The following is a 21,510-nucleotide window of genomic DNA, read 5'->3' on the forward strand; positions in this document are numbered from 1 at the left end:
GGTTACAACCTATATCAACTCAGATCCACATTTCATGTTTCCGATATCTTTTTCCTTGTTATATAGTCCTTCAAATTTTCTCTTCCCTCCTTGATATAGGTTTATTCTTTTTCAAAAAGTAATGATTCTATATTTACGATAATTCAACAAGGCTTCAACAACATTTGTGGTACAGATAATTGGGAAAGAACAAGTTACCAGACAGCACGTTCGTTAGCCACTATAACAGGTGTATCGAGACTTCAATAGAAAAACCATCTATGTGCATGATTCTCTCTCTTCACTAATTCAGCAATAGTTGCCGTGAAGTCATCGATGGAACCCTCCTTACTAGTTGTTCAACATTTTCCGATCTTGCTGACAGGCAAGTTGTAATACACCTAAACAGATACAACAGTATGCATGTCGTCTTCTTGACTCTTGTGAAGTATACGAACATCGGACAAGTCCATCTGAAACCAAGCCTATTTTCTACAGTACCATTATCACAACTCTTCTGCTCTTCAAGAAAAGATTGCAAGCACTGAAGCTGTAATTGCCTGAACAACAATAAGCTTGCCCATGAACCCCAAAACAACCGAAAGATGCAACGCGGACATACCTAAAGCACAAAAAATAGTCAGCAGGTTTTAAAATTTATTTGCATTCAATTCCCCTAAAATGCACACATTACTTCCTCATGCAAAACACAAGTTCACATATTATAAAGGCAACTCATCGAGAAAACGCAATAGAAGAAAGAAAAAGAAGTTAAAGTGCAAGAAACAAGGAAATGCAAGTTCAAGCGATCGAAAGGGGATTGCTCGACAACTAGTTGCCACCTGGCCCCAGGGGGCCTACGCCAAGGCCACTTAAATTCTTACAACTGATATTAGAAAACATGTGCATTATAGGTGATGAAACAACAAAAGGAGAACATAAAGATGGACATGAATGAATTCTGAGAGAAAGATATGAAGAAACACGGTCAGACTAGATAAGGACATCTGGAAAGCAGGATCAACATAGATAGCCACAAGCAATTAAGATAATTAATGGGTGTGGTTACCATACATAGATAATGCATGAAATGGATCTAACATTAGTAAAACATCTGATCAAAAAAAATTTCCAACAATGGTAACAAAATTCAATTCAAATAAATTGTTCAGTATTTCAAGTAATATAGCAGTTCTCTAAAAAATGCACCAGGCGAGCAACATAATGAATCAGAACTTTCTGCATTTGGTACAAGGCAAGAAATGAAAGTTCTTTAGCAAATTTTATATAAATTAACAATAAAAACTGTACAGAAGTAAAATCCCTAATAGTCATTTGGCCACATAAGATCATTGGAGAGCAATAAAACTGGCAATAGTTAGTGTATTTTCAGAAAATTTGTGTATTGTGACTTTTCATGCAAAAGTTGTGCCTATAAGTCATCGACCAGAAAGATCATGCGAGAAGAGAAGAAGAAGAACTCCAAACATCAACAGGTTTTTTCCAAAATTTGGTCCACCATTAAAGTGAATGACTAGCTAACACAAATGGATTGATCAATTTTCAATGGCAAGGCAATTAACAAATATTCAATTAATACGTTAACATTATTAAAAAACTGCTAAAGCACCTTGCAAAAAGCAAAAGAAAAGAAAAAACGAAAATCAATTTCACCCATAATTCTTGAATTCACTCTTTCTGGAAAATAATTGGTACAGCCTCCCCCAAACTCCCTACCCTCGTAACTTCCACCACCGCGGACTCCAAAAGCATACCAAGAATTCAAAATCTGGATTGCCATCAACTCCTCCGTTAGAAAAAAGAACGATGAAGCAAAAGGTTTGGGTAAAAGAAACAATGTCGAACGAGGGTTTAAAAATTTCTTTTCACTTTCCAATCAAAATCAAGAATCAATAATTCCAAAAAAAATCAAAATTGCACCAAAATCAACCAAACGAAGTGCTCTAATCGAAAGAACTCTAATCATGATGAATGAATCGTGTGAATCTTTGGAGAAGATACACCAAAAGAAAGCAAGAATCGGAAGAAGGGGAGAAACGAACCCCTACGGAGAGAAGGTCAAGGACAACGTGGGAGAAGGGAGGGAGAGGCGGTGCGGCTTAGGATTTCTCTCGTCTCTTCCATCTCTCGACTCGCCACTCGGGGCGAAGCCGAGTAAAGGAATTAGCTTCGAGTTTTACGCGCAGCGTTCCGTTGGGAGGAGAAAAGGAAACACCAAATACGGCCGAGGCGTGCCGTTTGCCCGTTAGGGCTTCACACTGGGGCCGGGTTTGAGAGTGGCCCACCGGGTTTGAGAGTGGCCCATTATTAATACTGGGCCATCGAGTGGGACCCATGTGTGGCATGGCCGAATACTTGTCACCCCACCTTTTTCTTTTCTTTTCTTTTTTCTTTTTTTTTCTTTTTTTTTTTGGCATATTGTTGTCTTGTTTATGTAGCGATCCCTCATCGATATTTACAAAACAAATGAGATAACTTCACAGAATTTTGCAGAAAATCCTTTGTTGAAATCTAGTATTAGAATCTGAAATCCATTATGGATGCATCAGGTGGATTTTTATAATAAAATGCCTTAAGTTGCATAGCTAGCCTTCCCATCAATATTAGAAACAAAATTCTAACCTTGAGCTTAGAATTAATAACCTGAAGTTTATGAGAAAATTTCTGATGATTCAGAGTCATCCTATTTGAATCCAATATTTGGTTTTGGTCTTGAAGGCTTTTATTTGATTTTTAACTTGCCATGGTCAAGAAGTGACTCTTGCATCGAGCCATTATGGTCGGAGGATAGTAACCTGCCCCTTCCAATAGGTTATGGGATAGCAATTTTTCACCCAACTAGTTTCTTAACGCGACCCAACTCAAACATAACCTATCAACTAGAATAACTAGGTTTGCAAGTTGGGTACAAGCTAGCCAAATTCAATCTACCAGTTGGTCGAGTCAAGCTTGGGTTAGAGCCTTTTAGCTCATCAGGTCAAAGGAGAATATATATAATACTATATTTAACATAATATATAATATATTAAATATTTTATATCATATTATATTTCTAGGGTGACTTTGAAGTCATTCAATCGATGATTTGGTAGCTTGATATCTAACTAGGGTATTAAAAAGATAAGAGAACAAGTTCAATCCTTACTTCTACATGGAGTTGCTCTTGGAGAGGTATGAATTCAGTATATTTCTATGATTACCAAGTTGCTGATATATTTACCAAGCAATCATCTTCTCAACACTTCTAGTTGCTCAAAACCAATCTATCAATGGTTGCACCACCTCCAAATTGAGGGGGTGTATTGCTACATACTCTTGCATGCTTTATTGTAACATCTCAGCCCTTGGATCTAAGGGCATGATTATGAACTTTGTATGATAGCCCGAATATAAATATATTACTAGTTGCAGCGCTAGTTCGGCAAGCAGTCTGTTCCCATCTCAACAATTGCCTCATGATATGGGATAAGGAAGAAATACATAGAAGATTTACTATAAATCATATAATTGGGTGGATTGGTTTTCCATTCTATGACCAATCATCTATGTTGGTAATTCCCTTTCTTGGTAGCTACTTTGAAAAGTGTTTTAGATGATCAAAAATATCCTCAGGAGTTTTAAGTTGTTGGAACTTGAGCAACTTGATGCACTATTCATGTTGGACTAATGACATGCCTACACATTCTTACATGCTCTCTCATTGTCAATTTAATCACAAACATCATGATCAACCTCAAATAGACCCGTGCAATAATATCTCTTAGTCCACATGGGCTATTGGCTGACTCCGCTCTGATTGTATATCTCATAAACTAAAGCCTCAATAAAAAAACTAGCTAGAATGTGTTACTTGAGTTTTTTAGCCTTATATAAGTACCAAAGATTTACCGACTAATATGGGACTAAAAACATGCCCGCACGGATTCTTAAATAGTATATATTTTAATCATTATGAACCTTATATGAATATGCATTGTTCATGCTTGCTCAATGGGATGCAAGTTATGATGTACAAGGGCCATAAGCAGCAGAGTTTACGAGTTCCTAAGCATCTTGATTACTCTATAAATGATAGTTAGCTTGTGAGTAATTTTATTTTACTTCTAAAAATTTTATGAATAATCCATCAGCAGGCATTTGGGCTATGTTGCTGAATAAAATGCTTGACAAAAATATTCCATGCATTAATTGCAAAGCTTTCCAGTAGAGATCATTCTGGATTTGTTAGGTTCTATGTTTTCACCATTATACTGTCATGGCCTGCAAATAAACTCAGGGGGTTAAATTAACCATTCATTTGAGATGCGAGCAGATTCAGTTAGCTCCAGAGCAACCAAACACTAGACTTGATTGGAACTGTCAAAACTGACTTCTGCTTGTCTGACTTTCAGAACCCACCAAACACTTAAATCTGCTGCTTCAATATAAGATTATAGTGCAGGATAGGTGGATAGGTGAGTGTGGGAGCATAGAGAGGCTATATACTATTAAATCCAGGGTTTCTTTTATCACCGATCTGATAAAGTTTATGCCATATAGTGAAAAGATAGAAATACTGAAATGCCTTAAAGTGAACTTGTGGTCTATGTGTTAATAACATGCCAAAGATAAGTTTTTGATTCATTTTTTTCTTTTTTTTAATAAAAGGAATCTTGCTTAATGTCTTGTCTATTTATCGTTTTGGATGGTTGCTGTTCTTAGCCATTTTAATCTGGTGACATGTACAAATGGATGAATGGATTAGTGTTGACACTGGTTAGTTTTTCCTCTTCATCCTTCAATTCTTCTGGGTTTTCTTGCTCCATTTTCTTGTTTATTCCAAATAAAGCATGGTTTTGTGCATTATCATATTATCACAAACAGTAAGCACTGATGAAGTTTACATTTAAGAGATTATGAAGTATTTGCTGATTATGTGACAGGCCATACTTGTTCTTCACATACCCAAACACTTCAGAAATTTTGCTCTCCAAGATTCTGTTTGCTTTTGTAATGATATTTTGGCCCCATAAAAGTTATTTTTGTCTTTCCTATGAATTCTAGTTTCATAAATGGCACTAAAATGTTAGATCTGGCATATGCGGTTTGTCTCTTTGCTCCAGTTAAGAGATCCGGCAAGCAGGACCACCAGTGAAATTCTAAAAACAATTCAACAAAATTTATTCCGATTCCAAGACAACAAAACATAATTTCAATAAACAAAATAAGTTCAAAATAAACTAATCCATAGAACTAGAGCTTGCATGATGTTTTCTAAGATGAAATAACAGAACTCGAGAGCTTTCACTCATAAAGAAGGGCTCACCAAGTAGGGTGAAACAGACTGAGAAAGTCAGTTACAGTGCAGAAGTTCAACAGAGAGAAAATGAGAATTTTATGCATAAAGTGAGTGCATGAGATTAAGCTGTAGAAACAACAGATGGACAATTTCAGTCCTATATAATGAAAGATCCGATGTTTTGGCATGAATCTGGAGGGAATGGTATCTACACTGCAAACAATTGATAAAGCAGTAGGCAAACAGTAAAGAACAGCCAGTTAAATAAGACAATAAGCAATGATCCTAACTTCTTTTTTTTTTTTTTGCTTTGGAATGCTCCTAGCTTTTGGAGCAAGCATTATCGCTTAAGCCTACCATATCTTAGGAATATAATGAGTCAACATGTGGTGGAATAGAATACCAAGACAAAATGATAGGAAATAAGGAATCTTCAGACATAAAAGATGGATATCTTTGATAGGAGTATGCAACAAAACATAAGATAGATTTTTCACCAAAACAAGTAAAAGCACAGGAACCAAAACAAATAAATGATTCCAATCTTCCATGCAGAGTCTCGCATATGGGTCATAACTTGTGTTGATTTGTTTTCCAGCATACTCCATCATTGTAAAGTAAGATCTGACATGAGATGATTAATTAAATGAGTTGCTTCCAAACTGAATATATAGAAGAAGCATCTGATCGAAGCTTTAGTTTAACAATTGTAACACCACAAAATTTCCATGAGCACCTTTCTTTCCACTTGTTTCTCTCCTTAAAGTGGTTGTCCAATGTTACATAAAGCTAAAAAGAGGGTGAAAAGCTTTCTCTTCCCCTAACAACTTCAAACATCAACATAGAAAACCACGAAGTGGGATAGCATCAATTAACAGGTACTTGGACAGTGAAAGTGCAGAGACCTGACAGCGATGAAGAAATAGGTACTAGCAATGGTTCTTCAGTTGGCTATCAGTTTCATCAAAATCTTAAAGAACATTGGCTGCAATTATTTAGGTTGTGGATTAAAGACAGAAATGTTTTAAATTCTCAAAAAGAATTTTGTTAAATCTGATGCTCTATCATCAACAAAAATTTATTGTTGGGGGAAATCAACAAAAGTGTGATGTGGTAGTGAAGAGTATGGTAAAAAATAGTACATATTTCCCCAAAATGAAAGTGCCTCAAAGTCATTCCTAGCTGAGTCATAATTCTGTAAAAGTCAACAGTGTACAGAAGATTACACACAGTAATAGTTGTTCATTGGCATCTGGCAAGCAAGAGAATGCATGGTGATGCCTCAATATTAGAGAATAGTACATTTGGTTAAAAGAAAGTCAGAAGATTAACTGAAATAAATTTGTCAAGTTTGTCCAGCAAAAAGTCCCCATAGCATTATTTTTAGTCTTCAAGCAGATCATCAAACATCATGTTACCATAAAAAATACTATCAAATTTGCACCAATGAATTAGTTTTTTTTTTGCTATCATTTCTTCTTGACTCACAAATATTAGAACCCATTTTACTATTGAAAGAATAAGTCGAAAAGAAACAATTAGGTGCGTTTTTAATAATGGATAGCTAGATGCACGTAATATATTTAAAATTATCAAGATATTGTGATAAATATAGCTAGAAAACAATAACTTTACTGCAGTAAAAAAATTAAATTAAATGACATATCGCACTTTCATACAGCAAAAGCACTTCTCAACTAAACTAAGACGGTCGGCTGATAAGATTCTACAGCATTAAAACCTAGTAAAGAATAAAATAAGCTAGCACTTCTAAAACTAGAGGATACAAAACAACATGTAGCCAGGACATCATGATATTTCAAGAATAGCAAACAAATTGTTGAAAAGGCCAAGGTTGTAATAAGGCAATACAATTAGATTGTACCTTCATGAAAACTATAAACAGGATATGAATCTAAACAGAATTATTGTCAATTAAAGCCAAGAAACCAGTGGAGGGTGTAAAACAGAAAAACAGGATGCTGCAATCTTGAAGCATCAACTGAAATGCTGTTTACAAGTGTACTAAAATTCCATCAAAGCACGGTTTCTATTGCAGAAACCCAACCAAATCCTCACTGACATTGCAAATGCTTCGATCCTAATAAAAAATACTATCCATGCATTATATTTAAGCATAAAATTCCAACAGATTTCCAATGAAAACAACTGGAATAAAGCATGAATCAGAAACCACAATGAATTAACAGAAAAGAAAGTAAAATTTGTACAGTACAAATTCGAATTTCATGAACACCCATCTAATGCTACATCAACAATCCAAATTCCCTGATCAAATAAAAATCACTCTCTGTAAATTCTACTTAGGCATGTGATTCCAATGAACCGAGAACTCAAATAAAGCATGATTCACAAAACTATGCTGAATTAATAAAAAAGATATAGTAACTTTGGAACTGCAGAATATCCAAAAAAGTATTTAAGCGTCCTTTTTAATTTAAAACATCAAGAAGGACTTAATAAGAGCAGTGCTGGCCCAGTGCCAGTATGGAGCAGCCTAAGCCAGCAGTTAAAAGAAACCTTACATTTATTTGCTCAAAGCTGCATTTTTTGACCTTGTATCAGAATGAAACCACTCATATGCATTAAGAATGTGATATCCCTGAATCTGTTGCATATTCAGGTCAGCTAGCTAAACAAACTAAAGAACAAAACAAACTAAAAGATCCCACAAGCAAGCTGGTGTTGAAAGACAGCTATAGCTTCTAGGTTCTATCAACTACCTACCCTAGTTTAGCAACCCTACTCAAAAAAAAGCTGAAGAATTATTTGGCTTCTCTGTGCCCACCAATCAGCCACATACTACCCAGCCTAATATCATGAGTCGGATGTCCACACTTTTACTCGAAGGCCCACTGGTTCTGCTTCCGGATCTCTTCCTCTTCCTCTGGAGTGAAGTCATTCTGAATGTTGAAAGTCCTACGGATCTCCTCAACACTCTTCCCCTTGATCATATTAGCCAGTTTTTTGCATGCAAGGTCCAAGAGACCTGGGATATTGAGAAAATTGGAAGCCTGAAATCAACATAAAAAAGTTTAAGTTGTGTTGGTTTTGGTTTTTTTCCACATAGTTCAACAAAAATAAGACATCACATGGATGGATGATTAGGACGAGATACAAAACAAATTTGACTATTATCTCAAGAACATTATAATTTTTGAAATCTCCACCCACAGAAGAGTAATATGTTCATTAACAGCAGAAATGCAATTTTTGGTGTTAAAACAAATAATAATGTAGTGGCTGAAATACAATTCAGAACACAGCTCAATTCTTTTTTCAGAAAACGAGGGTCAAACTTTGCAATTTAGTTCTTATGACCATACCGTTCGAATAAAAAAGAGCAGAAATGGAGACCAACATGTGTTTATTAAATCATGTATACCTTAGACAAAATTGTATATTTAACTCGCTATATGATTATACATGGAAGATGTAAACTATAAAAAGAACACAAATTTGATGCTTTGATGAATTTTTTATGGGCATTGCTCATTTCTTTTCACCAAATAAAAAATAATAATAAAGAAGTTATAAAGAACATGATGAGACACTCAGAACCTCACTTATCAATGTACCCCTTCTTTCAGATTATATAGAGAACCTCCCACAGAAGCATGTTATAATAGATGAGAGGATATAATGTCAGATATCCAATTTCTTAATATCAACAATTTATGCCAGTTTATTCTCTGCCATTCATGGTGGGTTCTATTTAATTTTCTCTAACTTTGTAATTTTTACCAAGCATATGCGGATCAAATCACGATTTTACTCTAAATAGCTAAGACATATACAATGTAAAGTAGGGATAATCGACTCAACGATTCTTGAATTAAATTTATTTCAGATTCAAGCTCTCCGTTACCTAAAACTGAACGCAATGATTCAGTATCCAAGCTCAAAAAATCAAGCTTCTTGAATCTCAAAGTAAAACACCGAAGGCCATCATCAAAACCCTAGAAAGAAAAGATCCCTGCAGGCCAGGGCAAGAAAAAAGGAAGGCTTGAGGATCTCACCCGAAGGAGGTCAAAGAGGACGTCCAGGTGCACATCAATATACGCAGCGTCCCAGCTCTTGATCTCCTCATCAGCATTGCCGTCGTCGCCGAGCTCGCTGGTGGCGCCGGCATGCTTCCTGCAGTATTCGATCACCTTGGCGAGGGTCCTCGTGTCGACGATCGGGAGAGGGATCCCGTCCTCCGCGCAGCCATCGTCGATGACGTTGCCGATCACCTCCGACTGCCTCGCCGTTGACTCCTCCACTTCGAACTCCTCACCGTTCCGGCTCCTTAGAACGATGTTCTTCCCTTTCTCAGCCGACGACGCCATGATCTTACTTCTCCCTCAACTCTTCTGCAGGAGAGAAGACTATGACGGCTATTTATAGGAGAGAACAATACCAACTTCGTCTCGGAATAGGAATAGTGGGAATACCAACTTCGCATCGGAATAGAAAAGGTATATTTGGATACGAATAAGGATTCCCTGTTGAACCGGGCCAAACTGCCAGATCGGGGTGAATAAATTGCCAATATATCCGCTACTTATTCGTTATATTCGGTTACTGGAATAGGTAACTACGAGATCTTAGTAAATTAGGATAGATTACACAGTTCATATGCTTGAAAAGATCCACGAAAAAAAAAGGAAAAAATTAAGAAGGCGTCATGATTTTAATTTTTTGTACTTTATCCTAATTTTTGAAAAGGTAACGGATCAGTTGCACCAGGATCTCATCTTCAATAAGAAGAGACAACAGGTGACAAGAGAAGGAAAACATGATCAATGGATTTGACTTCCTCATAAATAGAGCGCAAGCGACATTGGAGCTAGCCAATTGTGAATTGATCACTATAGAAACTTTTATATTATTGACCAAAGAATGTGCAAAAATTTATGACTATGAAAAAAATCCTTTTTACCAAAAAAAAAAAAAAAAATCATTCCAAGGTTATCACTTTGAAGCAAATAGATTTTCAATTTTCTGAATCCTTGGTGGGTGCCATCTGGTTCAGTAGGTTCGCTACTAGTTAAGTATCATAGATCCAAGTCCCACCAGCATAATGGAAACCCTTCCCCTTGTTTTAAAAGTAATAATAATCATTAACATTTTTTCGGTTTACTAATTTACTAGCCCAAAAAGGTTGCCATGCATTAAGAGTAGATTGGCGAGGACAAGCCAAGGAATTGAAGTTATGTGAGGTAGTTTTGATGAGCACACAAGCTGAGCTATTGTTAATTCTAGGTGTATGCGGATTAGTGCCCCATCCTCACACATGGCGCTCAACAATCCTACTAGTAGCACCTAAAGTAACAAGGGCACAAGGGAGACCCGAGGTTAGCCTTGGAAAGTAAGTCAGCCACTCCCAATTGGTGCAAGCACTCATTGGAACATTGCAACAACAAGCTGCTGGTAGGGCTGATATGGTAAGGATTAGGGATGCAAATAGATCGGGTCGGATCGGATTTTATGTGACCTCAACCCGATCCGATTTTTTGTTCGGTTCTAATTTTAAACCTAGATCCGATCCGATTGAAGATTAGGTCGAGTCGGATCGGGTCGGATCTTAGGTGGGGATCCGATGTCACCACTTTCTTTGTGCTTTTGGAAAAGAATTTGGGGCAATCTAATTTGGTCACATCATAATTTTGAGGTGCTGGGTGACCCCTGACCCGAAAGACTTGCAATTGACCTCCAGTCAGAACAGATGACCCATGACTTACTAAGTCGGTCTACAAGCCAAATTTCATATCCCACTATTTTTTATCTATATGACTGATTGGACGGAACTTGGTGTCTCCCTGCTCCCCTCTCAGGAGGACAAAAAAAATCCCAGACCTTCTTCCAAAATCCAATTCCATTGCCGAAAATTGGCACATGACCCATATTTAGTTCAGTGTTCCTTCACTTTTGTTATGTCGTTTGGGCCTTTTCTTTTAGTCCAAGCCCATGGAATCTTTTAAGTCATTTTAAGCCCAACTTTAAAGCCTGGGTGTTGTTTTTTCTGGATATAAAAACAGAAGCACGAAAATCAGAGCTCTTTGTGAGGGAAGACGGCTAGGATTTGGGAAAAGCTTGTGTGTCCTACTCCTATGTCCATTGATACTCATTGAAGCTTGTGTTTTCAAGGGTGTAGTTTCTTCTAACAAGTTGTTTGGAAGATTTTGTGTTGGAGTTGGCTTGTTCATGCTCATGAGGTAACCCTTGTCTTTCTCCCTTTTTTGGATTGTGTTGGCTCAAGTGATATATGTTGATACTTGAGTAGAAATCACTGTAATTTGTTTATTATAGTAGAAGTTTGATCGGAGCATGACCCGTGGATGTAGGCTATATGCCGAACCATATTAAATCTTGTGTCTCTTGTGTATGCCTTCTATGTGTTTAATGCTTTGCCACTTAGAATCAGTCCATACATTTTGTTTGCCTAGCATTGGTATTTGTGGTGACTAGCTTCCATAGACTTTGTATTCATAAACTTACACGTAGTTGGCCATATTTGGTTGAGTTTGTGATCTCATAAAGTAAGGGAGTGTTTTCCCTACAAGTGGTATCAGAGCTAAGTTGTGTGGCTTGTGGTTGACTTGTGTGGTTTGAGATGGAAGGTTCTTCTAGTACCATGATTAAGCTTACAAACATAAATTGGTTGATTTGGAAACCAAAAATGGAAGATATTCTTTATTGTAAAGATTTGTATGAGCCCGTGGAGAGTGAAACGGCTAGGCCTAAAGACTTGGATGATAAAGCTTGGCAAAAGTTGCATAGGAAGGCTATTGGGACAATTAGGCAATGGTTGGATGATAGTGTTTTTCATCATGTGTCAAATGAAACCGATGCTCATGAGTTGTGGAAGAAGCTAGAGGCTAGATATGAGCAAAAGACCGCTGGGAACAAAGCCTTTTTAATCAGAAAGCTTATGAATATGAAGTTTAAAGAGGGTTACCCCATTGCCGATCACTTGAATGAATTTCAAAGTGTTGTGAATCAATTGAGTACAATGAAAATGGTGCTTGAAGATGAGTTGCAAGCTTTGTTGCTTTTGAGTTCTTTTCCGGATAGTTGGGAGACCTTGGTGGTCACAGTTAGTAACTCTGCTTCGGGCGCTGTATTGTCAATGAGTCAAGTGACTAGTAGCTTGTTCAATGAAGAAACAAGAAGAAAGTCAACGGGTACAGATAATGCACAAGCTCTTGTCATGGAGAACAGGGGTAGAAGCAAGAGTAGAGAACACAAAGCTCACGATAAATTTAAGGAAAGATCTCAGTCTAGAGGTAAGTTTGGTGAAAAAGGCAAATGTTATTATTGTGGTAAAGTGGGGCATATGAAAAGAAATTGCTATACATGGAAAGCACAACAAAAAGAAAATAATACACAAAAGAAAGAAGATGACAAGAATACAACGGCTACTTGCTCAAGTGAAGAAGTAGTAGTTCTTTCTTATGAAGAGGATGAATGTATGCATGTTGGTGAAGAAGTTGAGTGGGTTGTTGATACTGGAGCTTCCTACCATTCTACTCCTTATAAGGAGTTCTTCACTTCATACAAGAAGGAGATTTTGGAAATATGAAGATGGGCAATGAGAGTTATTCGAAAATTGTAGGAATTGGTGATGTTTGCATTCAAACCAATGCCGGGTGTACTTTGACTTTGAAAGATGTGCGCCATGTTTCTGATTTGCGCCTTAATCTTATTTCCGTGAATATTTTGGATAGGTAAGGTTATGTGAATTGCTTTGGTGATGAAAGATGGAAGCTTACTAAAAGGTCACTTGTGGTAGCTAAAGCAAAGCATTGTTGCACTCTTTACAAGGCATATATGAAGGTGTGTAGAGATGACTTGTATGTCACCGAAGATGAGTCATCTCCAAGCTTGTGGCACAAGAGGTTGGCTCACATGAGTGAGAAGGGATTACAAATTTTAGCAAAGATGTCTGTCATTTCCTTTGCCAAAGGTAAAACTCTAAATCCTTGTGATCATTGTCTTTTGGTAAGCAACATAGAGTTTCTTTTGCTAAATCTTCTTCAAAGAAATCTAATCCTCTTGAGTTGGTTTACTCTGATGTTTGTGGACCCATTGAGGTGGAGTCCTTGGGTGACAATAGGTATGTTGTCACATTTATTGATGATGCATCAAGAAAGGTGTGGGTGTATTTGTTGAAGACAAAAGATCAAGTGTTTCAGTTATTTCAACAGTTTCATGTCATGGTTGAAAAAGAGATAGGAAAACCATTGAAGTGTCTTCGTAGTGATAATGGGGGAGAGTACATATCAAAAGAGTTTAGAAGTTACTGCTTCGGGCATGGTATTAGGCATGAAAAAATGGTTCCAGATATACCACAACATAATGAGGTGGCGGAGAGGATGAACCGCACCATTATAGAGAGAGTCAGATGCATGTTAAAGATGGCTAAGTTACCAAAGGCATTTTGGGGTGAAGCCGTTCTCACTGCTTGTTACTTAATAAATAGATCTTCCTTAGTCCCTTTGGACTTTGATATTCCAGAGAGAGTATGGAGTGGAAAGGATGTTTTCTATTCGCATTTGAAAGTATTTGGGTGCAAAGCCTTCGCACATGTACCAGGAAGCAAAGGTTGAAGCTTGATGATAAGACACTTCCTTGTATCTTTGTTGGTTATGGCAATGAAGAGTTTGGATACAGATTATGAGATCCAGTGAAGAGAAAAATTATCAGAAGTAGAGATGTGTTCTTTCATGAAGGTTAAACCTTTGAAGATGCTGAAATGGCCGAGAAATCTAAGGATATGGTAGAAGGTGCTATCGAATTTGTACCTATTCCGACACCTTTGCAGCATACTACAGATGGGGGAGAGGTACAATATGAATCTAGCAGAGATGAGGTACCAAAAACTAGTGGCAGTGATATGTCAGAAATGGGAATGGATGATGATGAGATGCTTGAGATGAGGTTAGTGAGCAGGGGGAGCAGTCTACTCAACAAGAAAATGCAAAACCTGAGGTCAGAAGATCTGCTAGAGAGCATAGACCATCATCAAGGTATCCTACTTCAGAGTACATTATGTTTACTAGTGAAGGGGAGTCAGAGAGCTTTCAAGAAGCACAGTCTCATGAAGACAAAGTTAATTGGATGAGAGCTATGCAAGAAGAGATGAACTCTTTGCTGAAAAATGACACTTATCAGCTTGTGGAGCTTCCTAGAGGCAAAAAAGCATGGAAGAACAAATGGGTGTTCAAGTTGAAAAAGGATGGTAATGGAAAGCTAGTGAAACACAGAGCCCGGTTGGTTGTTAAAGGCTTTGGTCAGAAAAGAGGCATTGACTTTGATGAGATTTTTCTCCGGTTGTGAAGATGAGTTCATCAGAGTTGCCTTGGGTTTGACAGCTAGTTTGGACCTTGAGCTAGAGCAATTAGATGTTAAAATTGCATTTCTTCATGGTGATTTGAAGGAAGAGATCTACATGGCTCAACCTGAGGGGTTTGAGGTGAAAGGTAAAGAGCACTTGGTTTGCAAGTTGAAGAAAAGTCTTTATGGGCTTAAGCAAGCACCAAGGCAGTGGTACAAGAAGTTCAACTCATTCATGGTCGATCATGGGTACAAAAGAACAGATGTACATCATTGTGTTTACTTCAAGAAGTTCAATGGTGGGAACTTTATTATTCTCTTGCTCTATATAGACGATATGCTTATCTTAGGTCAGGATGCAAAAATGATTGTGAAGTTAAAAGAAGCTTTATTTAAGTCTTTTGATATGAAAGATTTAGGTGCAGCACAATAAATTTTGGGCATGCAAATTTATCGTGATAGAGAGGCAAAGAAGTTATGGTTTTCACAAGAGAAATATGTTGAACGAGTGCTTCAAAGATTCAACATGGCAAGTGCTAAGTCAGTTAGCACTCCTCTTGCTAGTCACTTTAAGTTTTCTAAATGCTCATGTCCATCTACTGAAGATGAAAGGAAATCCATGGAGGCCATTCCATATTCATCAGCTGTGGGGAGTCTTATGTATGCTATGGTGTGCACACGACCAGATATTGCCCAAGCAGTTGGTGTGGTTAGCAGGTTTCTTTCAAATCCAGGCAGAGATCATTGGGAAGGTGTGAAATGGATTTTCAGGTACTTGAGGGGTACTTCTGAGTTGTGCTTGAGGTTTGGTGGCTACAAACCAGTGTTAGAGGGTTTTACAGATTCTGATATGGCAGGAGATTTAGACCACAGGAAGTCCACTTCAGGATATCTATTCACATTTGCTGGGGGAACTGTTTCATGGCAGTCAAAGCTTCAAAAATGTGTTGCATTGTCCACTACAGAGGCATAGTATATTGCTGCTACAGAGGCCACCAAGAAAATGCTATGGATGAAGAGATTTTTTCTTGAGCTTGGGATATCGCAAGACAAGTTTGTGGTGTTTTGTGATAGTCAGAGTGCTATGGATTTGAGTAAAAATGCTATGTATCACTCTCGTACGAAGCATATAGATGTGAGGTATCATTGGCTACATGATGTAGTAGAGAAGCAACAAGTGCGGCTTGAGAAGATACACATAGATAAGAATCCTTCTAACATGATGACCAAAGTGCTTCCTAAAGAAAAGTTTGAGCTTTGCGCCAAGTTGGCGGGTTTAGGCTCCCGGTGAGGAGTCATTAGTTGGTTCTCCTCCCTCATGGGCTTGGAGGGGGAGATTGTTATGTGGTTTGGGCCTTTTCTTTTGGTCCAATCCCATGGAACCTCTTAAGTTATTTGAACCCAACTTTAAAGCCTGGGTGCTGTTTTTTCTGGATATAAAAATAGAAGCACGAAAATCAGAGCTCTTTGTGAGGGAAGACGGCTAGGGTTTGGGGAGAGCTTGTGTGTCCTACTCCTATGTCCATTGATACTCATTGAAGCTTGTATTTTTAAGGGTGTAGTTTCTTCCAACAAGTTGTTTGGAAGATTTTGTGTTGGAGTTGGCTTGTTCATGTTTATGAGGTAACCCTTGTATTTCTTCTCCTTTTTGGATTGTGTTGGCTCAAGTGATATATGTTGATACTTAAGTAGAAATCACTATAATTTGTTTATTATAGTGGAAGTTTGATCGGAGCATGACCCGTGGATGTAGGCTATATACCGAACTTCATTAAATCTTGTGTCTCTTGTGTATGCCTTTTATGTGTTTGATGTTTTGCTGCTTAGAATCAGTCCATACATTTTGTTTGCCTAGCATTGGTATTTGTGGTGACTAGCTTCCATAGATTTTGTATTCATAAACTTACACGTAGTTGACCATATTTGGTTGAGTTTGTGATCTCATAAAGTGAGGGAGTGTTTTCCCTACAACTTTCTCCCTTCAAAAGTTAAAAAGAAACAAAAACCAAAAAACAAAAGGAAAAAAAAAGGCCAGCTACCGAGACACCAGAGGTATCAACAGTGTAATAGATCGAGAGAGAATCCTGACGGGCCGAGGTTCCTTTGGATTCTGTGAACCAATGTTTGTTGCTATCCTTCCACACTTGAACCCTACTCCCCTTAGGGCTTTTCCTCCTCATTGGCTGGCATTTGCCATCCCTTAGAGAATAATAAGGCTATGGGAGCAAGCTAACAAGCTCCTAAGAAACCCATATCTCCTTCCTGTCTGCCTTGAAAACCCACCATAAATTCACTTAAAAACGACCAGTAGTACCACGACCCACACACACAAAAAAAAGAAGGGACTCTCTCTCTCTCTCTCTCTCTCTCTCTCTCTCTCTCTCTCTCTCTCTCTCTCTCTCCAGGTCCGTTCGGGTCGAGTCGGGTCCGATTCAGTAAACCCAGATTCGATCCAGAAAATGATTCGTATCCAATTTTAGAATCCGACCTAAACCCGCGGGTTCTAAAATTTGAATCGGGTCGGGTCCATTTGCAGCCTTAGTAAAAATAAAGCATTAACAATCACAACAATAGCAATTCATGGGGTAACACTTGCAGCAGTAGCAATGTGGCCTGCTATAGTCTTTTAGAGCTATAGATTACCCCAACGTCAATGTGTGCTTGGAGAACGTAGCAAAGCGGTGTGAATTTTTTCCATAGGAAATTTCCCTCATTCCATTCTTTCCGAATTTCCCTAGTTAGCATATTTACCTTATATATATTAAATATTAGTTGCATATCTTTAGCATATTTAGATTATAAAAAATATTCCATGCATAGCTTTAGCATGCTTAGAATATAATAAATACTTGATATATATATATATATAGCTTTTACCAAATACTCATTGCATATCTTTATAAGCATATTTAACCGATATAGATGGTTGACGTGGAATCCTCCAAAGATGTATAAATATTAGTTTGGCTTAAGAGAATATATTCATCACTTCTCCCCATATTCTTTTCTTAAGACCGAAGATGGATCTTTCTTGTTTCATTGTCATCTCTTTGGCTACCATGGCTTGTAACATGGTTGGTGAGAGTGCAAGCGTGCCTGCACTTTATGTGTTCGGGGACTCATTGGTTGATAATGGCAATAACAATTACTGGACCACGACGGCAAAGGCAAACTTCCCCCACAATGGCGTCGATTTTCCAGGCGGGACTCCGACAGGGAGGTGGAGTAATGGCTACAATACCATAGATTTCTTGGGTATGTCTTAATTTGAATAGGACAGTGGTTTCTACGGTTTCTTGATGAAAACAAATTGCATGATTATTCTTATATTCTTTCTTACATTTTCATTCTTTAGATATTTTCAACTCTCTCCGGACTCCAACAAGTTTTCTTCATAATTGCAACCAGTAGAGATATTGTTTGCACAAATAAAGCTTCTTTTCAGCCGAAGGCTACCAATGAAAGATAGAAAAAAATAAATATTGGCTTTTTTTGGAGCCTTTTAAATCCAACAATAAGATTTGCAATAAAAAAGAAATAAGAAATGAAGCTCCTTACAAATCATTATTTTGGTTTGTCAAAAACAACTTAGATCTATGGCCGGAGTTTTAAGGTGCAAGACTTTTTAGTGGTAAGAGAATTTTGAGCCACACCCTTATGTAGGAAAATGGAATATTTTCTCAGGGAGATTTGCTCTATCCTGAGATTTTTATATCAAAGGAAAGCTTGGACTCAGAAGCTCTGACTTATAATCAATTGATATGGCATTTTGCGTTATCCCTGTCTACCAAATGAATGGTTCAAATTCGTATTAAAACGTGTTATAGATTAGATATGGCTATTTAATTCAACCGTTTTTTTTTTTTTTGTTAACAGCTTCGATGCTAGGATTTGATTCAGCCCCCCAGCCATATCTTTCACCGGTCAAGAATACAACGCAAGGAGCAAACTTCGCCTCCGGGGGTTCTGGAATTCTTGATACTACTGTAAGTAATGCTTTAATCAAATCTCAACGTACCACTGGACTCAGCTAATAAATTACTTTCTTGCATTATGTACTCTTCTGCTCCTCCTTAGGCTAATGTGCTTTCGTACTGCTTCAAAATTCTTCCAGGGACCAACCACCATTCCCCTCAGCACTCAGATCAACTTCTTTCAATCCGTTGCTCAAAACCTCATGCAACAAATGGGAAGTCAACAGGCCACACTTCACCTCTCAAAGTCTTTATTCCTCATCAGCCCAGGAAGCAATGACATGGTCGCATATTACATGGGCGGATCTGGCCCTCCAAGTGAAATAACAAAGCAGCTCCTCATCAACTCTCTTGTACAGGAGCTGGAGACTCACTTAAGGGTCTTTCTCTCTAGATCTCTCTCTCTCTCTCTCTCTATATATATATATATATATATATATAACAAAGCAGCTCCTCATCAACTCTCTTGTACAGAAGCTGGAGACTCACTTAGGGGTCTCTCTCTCTCTCTATATATATATATATAAATGAAATAACAAAGCAGCTCCTCATCAACTCTCTTGTACAGAAGCTGGAGACTCACTTAAGGGTTTCTCTCTCTCTCTCTCTCTCTCTCTCTATATATATATATATATATATATATATAGATAAATGGATAGATGGATGGATGAATGGATAGATAGATAAATAGATAAGAGTGTAATTATGACAATTATATATGTTTGATGTATGGCAGAACTTGTACCAGCTTGGAGCAAGAAAATTTTGGATGCAGGGTCTCTTTTGCATCGGATGTGTTCCATCTTCGAGAATCATAAACCCCGCAGGGGGATGTGTGGAGGACGGGAACGATTTGGCTAGACGGTTTAATGCGGCTGTCACACAACTAATGGACCGTCTCAGTTCCACTTTGGCAGGGATGAAGTACTCCCATGCAAATGTCTTCAGCATGATGTCTGCAGTGCTAGCAAATCCTAGTGCATTTGGTAAGAATATTCAGCATTTAAATCTCTACAAAACTAGCTGTAGTAGAATTATTTTGTTGGCATTTATTGGAAGTTCTCTACCTTTGATCCAATAAAGTTGAAGTGGTAACGACAATGCTAGTTATACCTGATGATTATAAACATCTTATAACTCCTAAACCAAGAACAAGAGAAACATATAGGATATTGATCAATTGTTTTCATGATAACCACTTGCAGAACAAGTTTTAGATATAGATTGTAGGTTCGATAAATATTTTATCTTCACGACAGACCGTTCCAAACAAAGCAGCAAACTCATTCTTGATCGAAATATTTAATAGCTAAGAATTTTTTGAAATTTTGATCAGAACATATCAGCTGACATTTTAGTATTTTAGTTGATACTCTCTCTTCATTGTTCGATGGTAAAGACATCAAAAAACTCGGTAGATCAACTAGGTATAATGCTCGAAACCTAAAACGTAACATATCTTAATCTCTCTTTTTGATTTTCTGGGGTGGTTTCAGGCATGAAAGAAGTCCGGAGTGCATGCTGTGGAGGTGGAATAAACAATGCGCAGCTTCCATGTACACCAACTGCTTCAATGTGCCCTGACCGTAACGAATACTTGTTCTGGGACTTTGTTCATCCCACACAGGCCACATATAATCTAGTGGCATTGCAGTCATTCAATGGCTCACAAAACTTTGCCACACCCATAAACTTGATGCAATTGGCTCAAAGTTAGCAGTTTCTGGGTGTCGAAGCCTTCAAAGAAATGGACCTTAGTTTGTTTCCTGTGGCTTGTATACCACATAATAAAACTAGGCATTCTAATGCAGAAAAAGAAAAACATCTTGATATTCAAATCTCCTTGCTCATCTTACTACAAATTATTGAACAATTGTTGCTCGCCCTGTAATATCAATAGAGAAAATGGACTAGGACTTTCAAAGCTTTGCAGAATTTACCATTAACAACAAGCACTAAGGTCTAATAGAGGCTTTACAAGATCATGCCTGCTAATTGGTGGACTGGAACTCATAGTAATTGCAGATTAAGCATGCAATGGCGAACTCGTTTATTGGGAGATAGTTTATCTACATGGCCATACATCAGTAGGGAATCTTTTTCTTCTAAACAATAATTAAAGAAATTAAGTGTTTCTTGGTTGGTTGTTGATCAACATGATGTTAATTAACTTGGCTCAGCTAATTTACCTTATACTATTTATTGTTGGAGTTTTAACTTAAAAAAGAATTAATTTAAAAAAATAAATATACTAGCTTTATCCCTTAAATTGTAGATGTTTTAAAAATATTAAAACTTCTATCTTCTTCGGACTCTTCTTTCAGAAGAGTTAATTACGACTCTTTTGAAAAGAATATTGGTACTCTATCTCCCGAGAATATCTTCCACATGCAGAGTTCTTTTATTTTTCAACTTTTTACATTCTATATTTTTTTTACAGATTAGTTAATTCTAGTTCTGTTTTAATGGGTAATGATGCTTCTTGCAAAGTCATTGGAATAGGAAATATCAGAATTACTATATTTGATGGTGTGATTGGAATGCTGTGTGATGTTAGACATATTCCGAATTTGAAAAATAATCTGATCTAATTACCATGATGAAATTAATAGTTTTTGAACAAAATTTCAAGTTTAAATTAGCTCTTTCTAGTTTCATTTTAATTTTTTACTAGTTTTGTATTAATTGTTAACTATTATATTTTGGTTCTAAAAAACCTAGGTGCTTGAATCGAACTATAAACTCGACATGTTACAATCCTACCACTCGAACCCAAACATGTTGAGTTGGGTCATGGACATACAGGATCCTGACCCAATCTAAATGACCCACTAGATCTAAAATCCTTCTAATGAATCCAATCTAACCTAACTTAATCAATTAAGAGGTCAGGACCTGATCTAAAATCATTGTCCG

The 21,510-nt window shown here is 37.4% G+C and overlaps 2 protein-coding genes across 2 annotated transcripts; one reads left to right on the forward strand and one right to left on the reverse strand.

The window, feature by feature from the left end:
* Positions 1 to 7,808: 7,808 nt before the first annotated feature.
* LOC103708699 (SKP1-like protein 1) lies at positions 7,809 to 9,814 on the reverse strand. The gene is made up of 2 exons (XM_008793757.3): positions 9,319 to 9,814; positions 7,809 to 8,313 (listed from the first exon to the last, which is right to left on the reverse strand). The coding sequence occupies exons 1-2, from the start codon at positions 9,628 to 9,630 to the stop codon at positions 8,140 to 8,142; spliced, it is 486 nt and encodes a 161-aa protein (XP_008791979.1). The 5' UTR covers positions 9,631 to 9,814; the 3' UTR covers positions 7,809 to 8,139.
* Positions 9,815 to 17,644: 7,830 nt separating this feature from the next.
* LOC120104493 (GDSL esterase/lipase At5g55050-like) lies at positions 17,645 to 20,399 on the forward strand. Its single transcript, XM_039115712.1, has 5 exons — positions 17,645 to 17,875; positions 18,497 to 18,606; positions 18,735 to 18,974; positions 19,331 to 19,580; positions 20,091 to 20,399. Exons 1-5 carry the CDS (start codon positions 17,680 to 17,682, stop codon positions 20,309 to 20,311), a joined length of 1,017 nt encoding a protein of 338 aa, XP_038971640.1. The 5' UTR covers positions 17,645 to 17,679; the 3' UTR covers positions 20,312 to 20,399.
* The last annotated feature ends 1,111 nt before the right edge of the window (positions 20,400 to 21,510 follow it).

The sequence above is a fragment of the Phoenix dactylifera genome, chromosome 2 (genome assembly GCF_009389715.1).
Source record: "Phoenix dactylifera cultivar Barhee BC4 chromosome 2, palm_55x_up_171113_PBpolish2nd_filt_p, whole genome shotgun sequence".
Classification (NCBI taxonomy): domain Eukaryota; kingdom Viridiplantae; phylum Streptophyta; class Magnoliopsida; order Arecales; family Arecaceae; genus Phoenix; species Phoenix dactylifera.